Raw genomic sequence first — 15,459 nt, forward strand, 5'->3', positions numbered from 1 at the left:
ATTTTCCACCTTAATTTACAAATAATTTTTTTCCAAATCAGCCAATGTGATTGTCTGGATTTGTTTTCTCATTTTGTCTCTCATAGGTGAGGTCTACCTATGATGCCAATTACAGGCCTCTCTCATCTTTTTAAGTGGGAGAACTTGCACAATTGGTGGCTGACTAAATACTTTTTTGCTCCACTGTACATACATACATACATACATACATACATACATACATACATACATACATACATACATACATAGTGACCTGGGCTCACCGTTGAAGTGTGTTGAGACATTTTTTGGTTTTCCTCTTGTGCATTCTGCATACATGAAGGCCTGGACCTGCAGAGCATGAAAAAAAGGCTTTGGATTTTAAAAGGAAATCCTACTGTAATATAGGACACATTACAAGGATGTTTACTGAAACCATATTGTTTCTGGTTGTCTTGTCCATGAAGTAAAAATTGGTTTGACATTAAATATCTAATCTGGGGAACACGGAAATAGAGATCATGTAAACTAATCTACTTATCCCCAGCCTGATAAATTCATGATATGTTGGGGCTGCAGCTCCTGAAATACTCAGCTGGCATTCAAGTTGCTAATTTGCTAGGAAGGCTAAAACAATCAGTTGAAATTCCTGACTGACTTATTAGAAAACCCCATTGCTAAGGATTACACGGAATCCTATAAAAATGGTATTATGAATATTTACATCACATGGAAGCTTGATTTCATAGATGTTCCTCAGTAAAAGGAAAGTTTAATTGAAGAAATGAGAACGAGTCATTATAGAATTCTCACCAATGGCTTTGGGGCAGGGTGGTTCTGAACTGTATGAGAAACATTAATATGAGAAAGTTAAATAGCAGCGTCCCTTTAAGTAGTGGGTGGGTCTAATGTCTGAAGCAGGGTTTTTTTTTAAATCACTTACTGGGTCCTAGGAATGTCTTTTTACTTCAAATGCTTGATACTTTCTGCAGTGGTTTTCAGTATGCAACAGTGTGTGTGCTGTTTTGAGAAGCAAATGAAATTGAGAGAGCAGGTGGAAGGAAGGTTGAATCCTGGAAAGCAGGTTTAGAATCTGTGAATTTATATAAAAACAAAGCATTTTGTGTTGATTGATTAATGAAGGACATTTGAAAAAGAAATTGTGGGTGTGCATATAGGCTTTCTAGAGTTTTGGGGGGTTTCTGGCAAGAAAACTTTGGCAGAAACCACCAGCCCTCCACAGTTTTGTTTCTATTAGCAAATTATATCATTTAGATTCCCTGTTAAGTCTATTAAAGCAAATTTCAATGTATGGTAACGTGTAGCTCAGAGTTGAAACGTGGAGTCCTTGGTGCTCTCTGAACATGGTTATTAGCTTGCAGATGTTTCATTACCCAACTAGATAATATCAGTGCTAGTGAGTGTGGGATTTTTATACAATAGCTTGTCCTGCCAGTGTTGGTGGGGGTGGGGTTTTCTAAATGGTAGTTTCTTGATTAAAATACTTTCTGCTTGATTGTGTTAATCTGCTTTTTGGCTGCTGAAGGAGATATATTTTGATCTTTTTGTTTCCTCCTTAGCTTAGCTTTTTTATTGTCTTTTGAGACCTTTGAGTCCCCCCTTTTAAAACTCTGTTGTCTCTTGTGGTCTCTGAGTTTTGTTGTTTGTTCACAGATGTCTTATTACTCAACTAGGTAACGTCATCAGTGCCTAGTAGGGTAATGAAATGGTTCCAACCAAACAGCTAAACTCACAGCACCAAGAACTGCACAATTCAAGCATAAGCTGTACATACTCTCTTTTATTGGAACACCCAATATATGTGTCAACATAACATAGTTGGGGATTATTCCCATGCTTCCCTGAATCTTGGAAGTTTATTTATGTTGCTAACCTAAACGCTTTTCTGCCTCTCTTCTCTTCTGCCCTGGATCAGATAAAAGTATGAGAGGTATTGTAGATCTGAGTAACCTAGACATTCCACAGAGCACGCTAAGCTAAAACCAAACAGAATCAAACAAAACACAAATAGTTTTCAAGTTGCAACCATAATGGAGCCCAGAATTTCAGTCATAAATTTTTGCAGTTGTAAATGGAGGCCTCACATGATCGGATTCGATTTTATGATCACTTTTATGTTTGTCATAAATGAGTGGCTGTGGTCATTAAACAATTCACGTGGTGGTTAAGCAAATCCCTTCTCCTGAATGGGCATTTTGTTTCCTGGAAACCGGCAAAAACGTCACAAATTGCAATCATGGCCATGGAACATTGCAGTTGGTTGTAAACGCAGGCTTGTTCCCAAGCATCCAAAGCACACTCCTATAAAGGTGAAGGGATGGCAGTCATAACTTCGAGGATGGATTGTAATATTTTTTTGAAGTTCATCATAGCTTTGAATGGTCAAGGACTACCTCTACATAGAACATTGTATGGTCCAAACCACTGAGTCTTTTGTCATCATTTTTAGTTAACCTTGGTGAAATATATGAATGCAGCCATTGTGGCTCGGTTGACAAGTTAAAGCAGATTTGATAGCTTGCTGGGTTCTCAGTTGAAGTTCAACTTTGCTAGTGACATTATTAGTGCATAGGAATTCATAGCAGAGTTTAGCAATGTATTTAGCATGGGCATATATAGGGTAAGTTTAGGCTTGAGAATAATGGTTAATAATTGACTTACCCAAAGTTGTACTGTGTAATAGTATTTCATTCATATTTAGCTTGCTTTCCATATTTGTGAGCTGAAAGCCAACAGACAATCTTAAAAAGAAATAGGGGGTATTTATAGTACAATACAGCCAACATTTAAACCTTATGAGCTTTATCTGATAAATTTTGTAACAAAGAATTACTCTTTTTTTCCATAACAGAGAGCATAGACAGAAGATTTCTTTTAATTTTGATTTGTTTTTTAACTGCCCCAATCAGCTGCAGAAATTGCACCCTACTATTACAAAATACGAGTGGGGCAATAAATGGACAGGGGGGAAAACGTTATGAAAGAAAAGCAGTGAAAATGTTGAAGTGGTTAGAAGCAACTTTTAACATTTGGGGGCACATGCAGCTGGTGCATGCTAACATTGTTTGCAAGATAGGTCCTGCTAAGTTTCAGTTCTCTGCTTTGTGGCTAGTTGCATAGGAGATAAAGTAATCCAAATGGACACAGCAAATTATTTATACTAGTAACAGGGACACCTAACTTACCATTTTCATTCCAGAAATGTAAATAACTCGCAAGGCTGTTTTTGAATTGTATAGTTGGCTTTGATTCAATTCAGTAATAGAAATGTAGGTAGTCCTAGACGTATGACGATAATTGAGCCTGGAAATACAGCCGTAAGTCATGGCAGTTTTAAGCGGGTCACCCATGTGACCACATCTGATTTTACAATCTTGTTGATAGCAGCAGTTGGGCAAACAGTGTGGTCATTAGGTGACCTCTACAGCTGTTAAGTGATTCAGGTTTCCCCAATGGACATTTTTTTGCCGGAAGCCAAAATAAAATGCTGGAAAGGGAGGAAATGCCAGAAATCACCCTCATGTGATCATGAGACCCAACAAATAGTTATAAATGAGAGCTGGTGGATAAGCACCCAAAATGCAATTATATGATGGGGTGGGGGGAGGGGATTGGAATTTTGAAAAACTTCATAAGAAGCTCTGGGATGGTGTGTCGTAGCTTTGAACAGTCACTAAATGAGCAGTCATTAAACGAGGACTACTTGTGCTTACATTATGGTTGGTCACACAGCCAGATGTTTTAAACTGGATTTGGCATTTCTGAATCCTTTCCAAGGACTTGGGATAGGCAGATGTTGTCTAATGATATTAAAGATATCGGCGCTGATAGCTGTTCCAAGCACAGCTGCTTTTTGCAAAATTGACTGACTGATTTTGTCAATGCTGATGAAGTTCAAATGGTGCTCCTCCAAATGTTTTGGAATTGTGCCCAATATTACCATTGGTAGTATCTTTGTTTTCTTTTGCTACAGTTGTTGTACTTCTATTTGCAAATCTTTATATTTTGTGATTTTCTTCACTTCTTTTCTTTCTATTCTTTGGTCTCCAGATATTGCAGTTTGTTTATTATTATACAGTCCATTACATATTTCACTTATTTATTTATACATGCAAGCTAACTTTTTATAACTGCACAAAATGAATTGCTTTATAATATCATTGCTCTTAATGTAAGTCTTAATGTGCCCAAATTATAGCTTTTTAACTGCTTCATGGCTTTCTTTTGTCTTGAGTATCAGTAGGTTACATTCAAACAATAACTGATACAATCCAAAGAATTACAGATTTACAGGGTAATTGCGTATCTAGATTTTTGGTTCTTCAAGGACATGGTGAGATCCTCAGGTTGCGATCTCCATGTTGCCTCTTAATACCTTTATTGGGTCTTGCAAAAACAGAAAAAGCTTCTAAATTGCTAACCCACCTAGCCCACCTGTCCAAATACCTAATAACTCACAGCTCAAAATAATAAAAACAAATAATTTTTTTCTAAATCTGATTAAATTCCAAAGCCTTTAGAATTTGGAAAATATTAATTTGAAGCACTGAATATCTAAACTCAGTACCTATAGAATGCTAGTATAGAGTTTATAATAACAAAGTATAGCCCTGAAGGTTTATACAAATTATTTTTATATTCGATATTAAACATTAGTTCAAGTATTCCATACTTTAACACATAGTTAAATACTATGATGGAATAATTGCAGTGGTACTGTTGCTGATCTTCCAAATGGTGTCTTTAGAACAGCCAGTGCTAGTTACGACCATTCAGTGACCATTAGAAATTATGGCAACACTGAATGAAAAGATGAACAGTTATGGCTGTTACAGCATCCCCAGGGACATATGATCAAAATTTGGCCGCTTGGTAACCTGCTTGTACTTAAGACCGTAGGGACACTTCAACTCCTCCTATCCCCCCACTTTCCCCCCCCCCACATGCCCTTTTGACCCCTTGCCATACAGGTAATCTCCCCCCCCCCCCACCTTAGCTGACTGTTGTCTTCTTGCTCTACTACTGACCAAGCATGCCTGACCTGGCCCTTTCCAAAGAAGTGCTGGCTGCATGAGGCTTCTCTTTCTTAGGTTGTGCATGATGGTTTCCTTGTGAGATCTGGGGAAGATGGCTTCACGTAGCCAGCAGCATGAGCAATAAGATGATGAATGACAGCTGGGGCGGCAGAGCACAGGGCAACAGGCCGTGAGCTGTGGGCTGGCAAGGGTAACTGCAATTGGAACTGGGCTGGGGTTTCCTAGGGCAGCTGGGGCTTTGCGCTGCACTGCTGGGCTGGAGTAAGCTGGGGGTGGGCTATGAAGAGCTTTGAACTGTAGCCCAGGGGCTTTCTTTCAGCCCCAGAGCTACGGCATACCAAGAAGCTTCTTTGTGCCTCACTGCTGATCCAGGCTCAAATGTCAGAGGCCTTCGGGGACATCCACCGCTTCCCGACAAGTAGCCGCCAGAGCCGCAGCATGGCAAGTAGGCCTAGAACCACAGTTCTGGAGCTCCTTCCTGTCCCAGAAGGCAGGCTGCAGGGTGGCCAAAAGGGCTGAGATGGGGGAGTATAGATAGTCTCTTTGGCTTGGGACTAGGAAGGACCTAGCTAGGAATGGCTTAGATTGAGAAGGGTCCTTGGCTATCGACCGGTGGAATTTGGTTATCAACAGCAATAGGATTGGGATTTTTTTTTATTTAGTTATTAAATTTATTTGCCACGTATGCTAGAGATGGGGAGGCCTGGAAAAAATGGAAAAATTTTGGGGGGGAGGGAACCAGCTTTACCCCCCTGTTTTTTTCCCAAACGGCTTTGGGGGAAAAAAACCTGTTTCCCCCCCCATTTTTTCCAGGGTTTTTTCCCCAGGCCTTCCCATCTCTATGCCCATCTCATTTTGAAGAGATGCTAGTCAGCTTATAGCATACAAACATTAAAATTTAACACCAACAAATATTCCTAACCCAATAAAATGACAATACTATCAAGGTAAAATTGTGGTCATAAGACGGGGAAGGAGGGAACCAACTACACGGGGTGTGGGTGGGGTTTCTTTGAATCCATCAACCACTCTGAGAAGGAATGGAAAGTTTCCCTTCCACCTTCGATCAAGGTGCGGACCGTCGCCCCTCCTTGTTAGCATATCTCCAGATAAGAAACAAAACTCGATAACATGTTCTAATTAAAAACAAAACTTTAATATGAAAATAAAAATAAAACAAATCTATTTAATTGTTACATTTTGGCAAGAGCAATTGTCATCCACCTTCTTGGCAGAAGAACAGAAATCTCTGGAGTGTGTGATGTATTAAGAAACGTGTTAAGAAGCATGCGCAGTACATCACTTGCTGATAAGGCCTATGACCTGCGCAATACATCTTCAGCACAGCTAACAAACAATTAACGCAGTGACACACTCTAAGTACGATACTGCTTCCCATTTGGGGCCCCAAAACCATCTGGCAGAGCCAGGTCTTAAGGCTCTTGTGGAAGATCAGAAATGAGGGAACTGATCTCACCTCAGGGGGGGTAAGATGTTCCAAAAGGCAGGAACCATGGCTCCTCCTGGATCCCCCCAGCCAAAATTCCTTGAATGATGGGATCTGCAGTATGCCTCCTCTTGTTCGCACGGATGGGGCGGACCAGTCTCAGTGGGATAAAGCTCTTCCTCAAGTAACATGGACCCATGCCATGCAGAGCTTTAGAAGTGATAACCAACACCTTGAATTGTAGCCGAAAGCAAACTGGCAATCAGTGCAGCTCACAGAGCGTCAGGATTGCCAGGTGTTGGGATTAGGTAAAATTGCACTTGTCGAGGACTGTCTGTATGGAGATAATTCAAATATCGGTAGGAAATTCAATCGTTTGGCCATAAAAATGAGTTGAAATAACCATATTTTGTGTATCATCCAATTAATATTGTTTTTCTACAACCTTCCTTGGGGAGGTGTCCCAGGATAGTTCTCTTAAGTCCAGAGTAAAGAAGAAGTAAAAGTTGCTTAGATACAGCTCTAGGAGCCGTACCACTTGTCCTTCATTCGTTTGAGCAGTGTCTGAGATTTTTTTCTTCCTCTTTCTGATCTGCTCTAGGAGTAAAACAGCTTTCTGGTGCAAGCTAAAGCTAAGCTACAGTACGCTGCTGTTTTTTTAATGTTGAACTTCCAGTTTTGGCAGTATAATTGATTATTTAATAGTCTTAAAATTGAAAGTCACTACTTGTGGCTACAGCCGGCTTTCTCTGCTTTTTATTTAGTGGAATGGATTTGTGAAAACAGCAATAACGTTTTCTGAAAGAGTTTGATGATGCCCCAATATTTTTAATGGGCTCAGCTCATAGCAGTGTCTGTAGTGGGACATTTTTTGCTAATCAGAGAAATGTACGTGTCAAGCCAGATTGCTCACTTGCTACATGGGCTGCCCAAGAACGAAAGCCTCCATCTATGTGTTCCTCAGAGGGCATTAGAAGGAAAGCTTTTGGAGAGGTAAGCAGATAAAAAGGACATGAACAAACACCAGTTCAAGGATTGCTGAGAGGTTTCTGCAAGGAAGCTGAAAGTCAGCTGGAAGTAAGCAAGAAATTGTCAGCAATGTTTGTGAAATTACTGATTAAGAAACGAGCATTTTCGGCTGAGTTCTAGAAAGCACTGATTACTATTTCTACTTAATGGGGGTAAAGTAGCTTTATCTTGTCAAAGGTTTTGCAGAGGTTTGACTTGATGTAGTGGGATGTAACTCACATAGTCTATTGGTGCCTTGGGTCTAGACAAGAGTATCAATCTGAAGAATTATATGCAAAATACTCTTGTTGTTAAAGAGGCGTAGCTCAGTTTTATAGCACACATTTTTCCATTCAGAAGGCTCTTGTGTTCAATCCCTGTAGGAAAGGCTGGCAAATACTGCAGTCTTGAAACCTTGAGAGTTGCTGGCAGGCAAGGCAGACTAGTTGTGTTGTGCTGGGTTATTTGTGGAGGGCAGCAGCTTCATACGTGCAGTATCTTTCATTAAATCATCAGCAGAGCCCTTTCACTCTGACTGTGGCTTATTTCTGTGCTGTGATTAGATAAAATCAGATCTACTTAAGAAGCAATCAGTTTTAACAAGTCTCCAACTTGATGGCATAAGCTTAGTAGGTAGGACAGATGGTCTTACCAAGCTATATTTTCCTGCAGGCAAAAGGTATTCTGTAACTCCATAAGTGGATTGATTCTGTTTTTTTAAACTGTTTTTCATTGCCTTAAAGCAGTATGTGGATTCTTCGGTTTGACTCAGGATGTGGTGTGAACCAGGCACTCAGATTTGTTGATTTCATCAAACATATTACTACCTACCCCCTAACAGCTCCAGGCAGTTTATAAAAATAATATAAAAACAATTGTCCAAATATTTCCGTTCTCTAGATATTTGGATTAAATTCATACGAAGTCTATAATAATAATAATAATAAAATTTATTTCTAAGCCGCACCCTCTCCCGAAGGACTCGGGGCGGCGTACAACAAAACACATAGGAACAATACGAAAAATACACAAACAACTAAACGAATACATATACATAGAGGAGGAAGGAAAATGAGTAAAAACAGTTAAAACACAATTTAAAATCCCCTAATAAAATTCCCAAAGTCGCAGAATTAAAAAACCCGTCAGGAGCAGTGTGAACGAACTATGATTGACCATTGACCATACTAGATGAGATGTGGAGTCCTTGGATCTTTCTAAGTTTCATTGTTTGCTTGCAGATGTTTCACTACCTAACAAAGTAATGCATTCAGTGCTAAAAGGGAGTGGGAGTAACTCTGTATCAAGATCAGACAGCATTCAATCCTGAGCTAATATAGTCTCTTCTATTTATACTAGATGTGATCTGTAGAATTCCAAAACATATAAAAGGACCATATGAGTAAGTTGGTGCAAAATAGAGAAAATGGGCTGATGAGAAGATAATACCTATTAATGAATATTAGCCATCTTTTAAAAGTTAAGCTTTCCCCAACATTAACTCTTAGTTTTAGCCTGTTTTGTGATTAAGAGTGTAGGAAACTTGTTCATGCCCCAGGTGTGGCACTAAGCTGAATATGAAGATGGGGTTGGGTTACAACTGCTAAACAGAGGTGCAGCATTGTGTGTTATTTCTAGAAACAAGTTTGAAGAGGGAAAAAAAACCCAGTCCAAGTGTTATCCAAGTTGAGCCTCCCCTTACTTTATTGACTTCCTGGGAGTAAGTCAGGTGTTGGGGCTAAAGCCAGAGTGAGAAAACTGTTGTAGTACAGTACAGTTGTTAGCTTCCCTAATACTGAGGTTGCGTTAATGGTGCCACTACAGCTTAAAGGGGAGACCAGCTGCTAATCTCATTCTTTCCTCGTGCCCTCCTTTGGATTTCTAGATATTGACTAAACATTTTAACAGAAACCTGTAGTAAACCAAATGCATATTTGAGATTAACAACTAATGGGAATGCTAATAGGTAAATTAAAAACAGAAGACTTGAGTGGTAAAAATTTAAATCATGAAAGATGCTCAAGAGGTTCCAAACTGAAATGAATTTGGGTGCTTGAGTCACTGGCCCATCTTAAATTATTGAGTCAGTACTGTACATTTCTTCACGTAGCAGTAAACGGTTACCGGAGTTATGTGGGACAAATTGTGTTAAAGGTGCATTATAGAGCATGGAGGATTATTAGTGTAGAACTAATGTTTAACATGCTACTTCTTTCTCTTTACAGAATTCATCATGTATCATTTTTGCTGCCAGACATGCAAGTGCTTCTAGTGTAAGTTGTGCTTTTTTCCCCATTTCTTATTGATGTACAAAATCTGTTAGTTGACTATTTGAATCTTGACTATACCCAAGATCACTCTAGGTCAGTGATGGCTAACCTCTTCCGGACCAAGTGCCCAAAGTGTGCAAATGCAGGTGTGCGTGCCCAAACTGCCAAAATGCAATGCACACACGTCCACCACCCACACACCTCCCCGCCCCCCCGCACATGCACGGCAGAGACTGCGGGAGGCACTTGCACGTCCGTGGCAGAACTGAACTGGGGAGACGGCTCACATGCCCACAGAGGTTGGTGACTGTATTATTGGCACCAGACACATACTTGGTGTCAGTATATATTCTTTTCAAATGTACTAATTCGTCACATTGTCAATACATTTCAGGAGATAGAGGAATAGTTTGCAAAAGCATAACATGTTTCACTATTTATGTTTATGATGAGAATTCATAGTAGAACAATAAATGCAGCATTGTAGTTACTGGGAAAAAAAGAGGTGATAGTTTTTCAAGTTGATTTTTAAGTTAGGAAGAGTTCAGAAGCATTCCTATAGCTAGGCAAGAATGTAGTTTTGTTTATAAAGTTTTGTATTTCCATTGAAATGATGCACCAATGGTTTTAACATATGATACCATTGATAGTCCATGCCTTTTTAACTTACATGCAAGAAAACCAATGGAAAAAGAAAAAAGGATTAGATTACTTACAATTGTGCGAATAGGACATAGTCTCCAATCTCATCTCATTGTTTTGTGCTCATGTGAAACAAGATGATGAGCGAAAATGGTACAAAACCACTAAATCTTTAAAAAAATAAATTAAGATTTTTGTAATCACTTTTATCAGCAAGAATATGAAACCACTAGATTAAAGCATAGGCAAGTCGATAACACAAAATTGTAAATGTGAAAATGTGATCTGAAGGGGAAAAAGTATAGAAATAACAAAGGGGAATCTACCTGGTGAACCAGAGGTCATGATATTGGGACAAAACTTCTCTTGGTGTAGATTGTACCCAGGACTACAGTAAAATAGGCATAAAACAAATATCAGCAATATTTTATTTCATAACATCAACTTATTTTTCTCTCATGTACCATTTTTGTAGGTTGGTTTTCTACCATCGACAATAGTTGATTTGTTATGTATAACATTAGACATTATTTTATTTTCAGAATCTGAAAGATGTTCTTGCAAATATGATACCCAAAGAACAAGCAAGACTTAAAAGCTTCAGACAACAACATGGCAATACTGTCATTGGACAAATCACTGTAGATATGGTAAGTTGCATTGCTATACAAGTAAGAGTGGAGAATACATCAGTGTGCAATTAGTCTGGCTTCTGTACTCTGCAGGAAATGAAATTGTTATGATGGTATGTTGCTAGATGCCTACTCTGTGTACCAGACATAAGTATCAGGTCTGGATAAAAAAAATAAGAAAATGTTTGAATGCGTGGGAAAAAAAGGAATAAGATTCAGATCCAACTGTAGATTACATAAGAGCTCCAGATTCAGCTTGCGTGTTTTGAGTGAAAAGCTGGCAAGAATCAGGACTAGAATTAATCTCTCTCTGGGATCTTGGAGGACTGCTTAGTATTTGTTTCTCATTGGCCTGTGTTACGTAGAAACTATTTTCTTTATATCTGAATGGGAACAATTCTTGTTCTTGTCTCCTAGAATAGACTGAGGAACCTGCTGGTGGTGGTGAATTGATTTTAATTAAGGATGTGTTCACCTCTTTCTTCAAACCCAAAAGATTTAATTCTGAACAGAAAATTATATCAAGCAGTTCAGAATCTGCAACCGGCATACATCTGACAAATTTAAGCAATTGTTTAATATATCTTCCCTAATTTATTCTGAAATGTGCACTACTTTGATATTACTGCTTCTGCTTATTAGGGAGGTAACTACCACCACACAATCTTCAATCCCTGGAAATCTTACTCACCTCTCTATCTTTTAAAGCTTCTATTCACATGCACGTTTCACCATATATCTACAGTTCTAAATGTCTGTATGCTCACAGCTAGGTCATACCGATAATAAATTAGAAGCTGAGTACCACCTTAATTCACAGATACTGGTTGTGGTGACGGTTTCAGCTTTGGTTTTAATTTCCTGTTTTAGCTCAAGATTCAACCAGTAATAGCTGATACTTCTTAACATCTAAATATCAAATCAAATATTCCTCGCCCATGAATTCCAATTTCGTGTAATAAATTGCATTTTCTCCTTGTTGGATACACTCATGTGCATTCATTTTGGTTGCATATTTTAGGTTTGTTTATCCACTAGGCCTGAGCCTTCAGATAAAGTTGCAATCCTTAAGGGATTTACAGACTGTTCTATGCACAAAGTAGCTAATTTTAATGATCTATGTCTGGACCAAAGCACATGTATTTGTTCCAGGAAGAGCCAGCTCAGGATCAGGAAAAAACTTAGGACCTCAGCATTAGTGGCTAAGCGAATAGGAAAAGGGAGGCTAGCATCCAGGCCAGGTGCAGGAGGAACATGAGAATGAGGTCCAAAAGCCTTTCCCTAATCATCTGGTAAGACACCTCCAAATTTTGTTTTGACCAAAGTCTGAAGCAACTAAAAGGTTCCCAATTTTGGTCCTGTCAAACTGGAGCCCATTGGAAACTCTTTGCCGAACTTTGAAACTCATGGCGATCAAGGGGGAGCATGTCTTCTGCATGATGCATTCTGCTAGCAGGCACCTAGTTTATATTCCTCATCTCTAGACAGGCTTTTACCTCATCTTGTCTTGTTACAAAAATCACTTTAGGTTGAGAAGGGGCAACAGCCTTTAGTGTAAATGTCTGCGTAGGTTTCTGCGATCCTGTGGGCACAATATAAAACTGATGAGTTCTTCATATATATAAAAAAAAGATAAATTGTTTTGGTAGGATTATACTGGTAGATAGGAGGAATGATCTGAAGACAGGAAGCCCTGATGAAAAACAGGGTAGTGTTTAATAGTTTTGCGTTTTGTCTCGTTTCTGTTTCTTGAAAATTGTTCGTATATGACTGATTATTGATTGGCTTGTGTATGTCTTTTCTGAGCTTTTTCTGAGGTAGGTGCTTTGTTGTGCTTTATGGAGAGAAGGGTAAGATTTGACATTTGGGGCTCAGTTTCCAGTTCTGTCTTGACCAGCTTGCGTTTTTTTAATTCAGTAAATGAATCAGTAAATTATGTCTCGAATTTAAAAGAAAAACATGTTTAAGAAAATGACTTTGAGTCTACATTTGTTTGGCTTTTAGAATTTTTTTTTTCTGAATTAGCATGCTTATCCTCTCCTCCCATGCCCCCTTGGTGGCATGCTGTCAAACTTCCAAAAGCTTGCAATCCCAGGCCAAAGAGGAATAATTGCTTCTTGTAGTGTTCCTCTTCCTCTCCCAAAACTGCCATGGGAAGGAGAGACATAAAAAAGTGAAAATGTGGGGAACCAGTGAGAGAAGGCTCTAGAGAAAACATATTACAGTACCTGAATTATTTTCAGTTAGGATTCAGGCCCAGTCAGAGGACAGAAATTGTATTGGTCATTCTAGTACATGACCTTTGCTGTGACTTTGATGGGTGGAGTGCCTCTCATCTAATCCTATTAGATCTTTTCACAGCATTCAGTATCACCATCAAACACATCTTGTTTGGCCCATATATAATAGTTGAGGACACAATTTTGGTGATTCCCCTCCTCTCTGAATAGACAATTCTAGTCAGTGGTGCTAGGGGAGAAAATGCTCAAGCCCTTGGGTCCTCCGGTATGACATCCCTCAAGCCTCAAGCCTTTCCTCTATGCTATGTAACATCTTCATAACATTGCTGGAAGAGGACATCTGGTGCTGTGATGCCATTAGTATGCTGAAGACATCTAGCCATACTGTCATCATCTCAGATTATGCCAGAGATACTATAGAAGTCCTGATTCGATGATTGGAATCTGTGAGGAACTGAATGGGAGCTTCAGTTATGCCCCTTCAGGATGGAGTTGCTGTTTGCCCATAAACATTAGAACACAATGCCAAGATTGAGCCCAGGATTACTCGGGGGTGGGGTGGGGTTCATGCTTGTGAAGGAGGTGGTCTTTGACTAGGGAAGCCAACTGGATTTCTGGTTTCTGATTAAGCAGCAGGTGGAAGCAGTGGCTAGGGGAGCTTTCACCCAATTTATGCACCACTTAACAATCCTACTTAGCTCAGGGGAGGGTATTCCCTGGGGAGGATATCTTACACTTCGATTGCTACTCAGTTGGCATATTCTTAATACGCTCTATGTGGGGCTGCCTTTGGAAATGACCCGGAAGTGCAGCTGGTAACAAAACACAATGACAAGAATGCCGGTGGGAGAATCTCATAAATCTACAGTAACATCTCAATAAAGTTGACATACTGGTTACCAGGATGCTCCCAGGCTCAATTACATTAGGCAGCAGGTTGCTAGAACAGAATTTGTCCATCTGGAACAGTTGTGTGCAGAAGGCCTTCTAAAAGTCTCCCTTTCCTACAAGGTGCATGAGGTATGAACAAGATACGAGGCCATCTCGCTAGTTACCCCCATTTTGGGTATTGCAAGGTTTTGTATTCCCTGCCCCCATAAATACATGTTGCCCCTACACCCTTTGCTGTTCAAAAGAAAATGGTAAGTCTCCTTTAGCTTAAGATGAATGGGGGATGCCAGGATAGCTTCATTTTTCCTGATATTTGTTGTTTTAATTTGAATCTGTTTCACTCATTACCCAGAGTCTTTGGTGATTAAAAAAGTTCAGAAATACCCAGATAAAAGAAATAAGTGCTGACATTACTGCTTCAAACTCTAGTTTTTCTTGTTCAGCTTTCCTCAAGCCAGTCCATGCTAATGAGGAATCTCCTATTATTCACTCCAAGCACATTCATGACAGTTTGACTTAAAGAAAGTTGTAGTTGAAAACATCCAGAAAGTACCAGCTTGAGAAAGTTATTGATTTGGGATAGGTTAAGTACATTTCATTTCTGGCATTATGCACAGTAATGGATGTAAAAGTTTAACTTGTCAGGAAAAGCCTAGTCATGATTAAGCAATGTACCAATGTCACTGATTTTATTTGTAACCCAGTTCTTTCTTAAGTGTGGAGCTGCCAAAGCAGTTTTCTTGATTTCTACTAACTTCCTAGGCTGCGCCGAGCCTCATTTTCTTTCTGAATTACAATTCATCTCATTAGTTGCTTTTAAATTGATGCCCTGTGTAATCTAGTGCAAACTGGATGTGAAAAACTATAGTAGGTTTTCTGAGTGCCAGCTGGAAAGCTAGCCTTGATTGTTTGTTTAAAACTGCTGTTCTATTTGACCCAATTGAAGCTGTAGACAAAAAGGGGATAGAAAGGGGAAGAATTAAATAGGGAGCAAGAGACACTATTAAAACTTATCACGTGTTTCAGATTGCTAAAAGTGATGGAAAATGTGTAATAAAACTTGGTAAATTCTCCATAGTGAGGGGAGGAGTATCCAGGATGGGTTGACCTTGTCTTCTCTTGATTGGACTGAGTCAGATAAGCTCTTTTAGCCACGCCTTGGTCACCAGGCTCCACCCAGTTATCGACTCAGTCCATCAACGGACGGCTGTGTTCATCCTGAGATTTTGAAGAAACTTAAAGGAAAAAATTTAAATTGCTGCAAAAGCGATTGAAATTACCTCCACGCTGCCT

The 15,459-nt window shown here is 39.4% G+C and overlaps 1 protein-coding gene across 1 annotated transcript in view; it reads left to right on the top strand.

The window, feature by feature from the left end:
* CS (citrate synthase) overlaps positions 1–15,459 on the top strand; it is a 49,119-nt gene that overhangs the window by 8,547 nt on the left and 25,113 nt on the right. Inside the window, exons 2-3 of the mRNA XM_081953662.1 lie at positions 9,717–9,764; positions 10,946–11,053. Of these exons, the coding sequence (XP_081809788.1) occupies positions 9,717–9,764; positions 10,946–11,053 (156 nt within the window). The remainder of the gene's footprint in view (positions 1–9,716; positions 9,765–10,945; positions 11,054–15,459) is intronic.

Source organism: Natrix helvetica (assembly GCF_964273705.1).
Source record: "Natrix helvetica genome assembly, chromosome: 1".
NCBI classification, from domain to species: Eukaryota; Metazoa; Chordata; class Lepidosauria; order Squamata; family Natricidae; genus Natrix; species Natrix helvetica.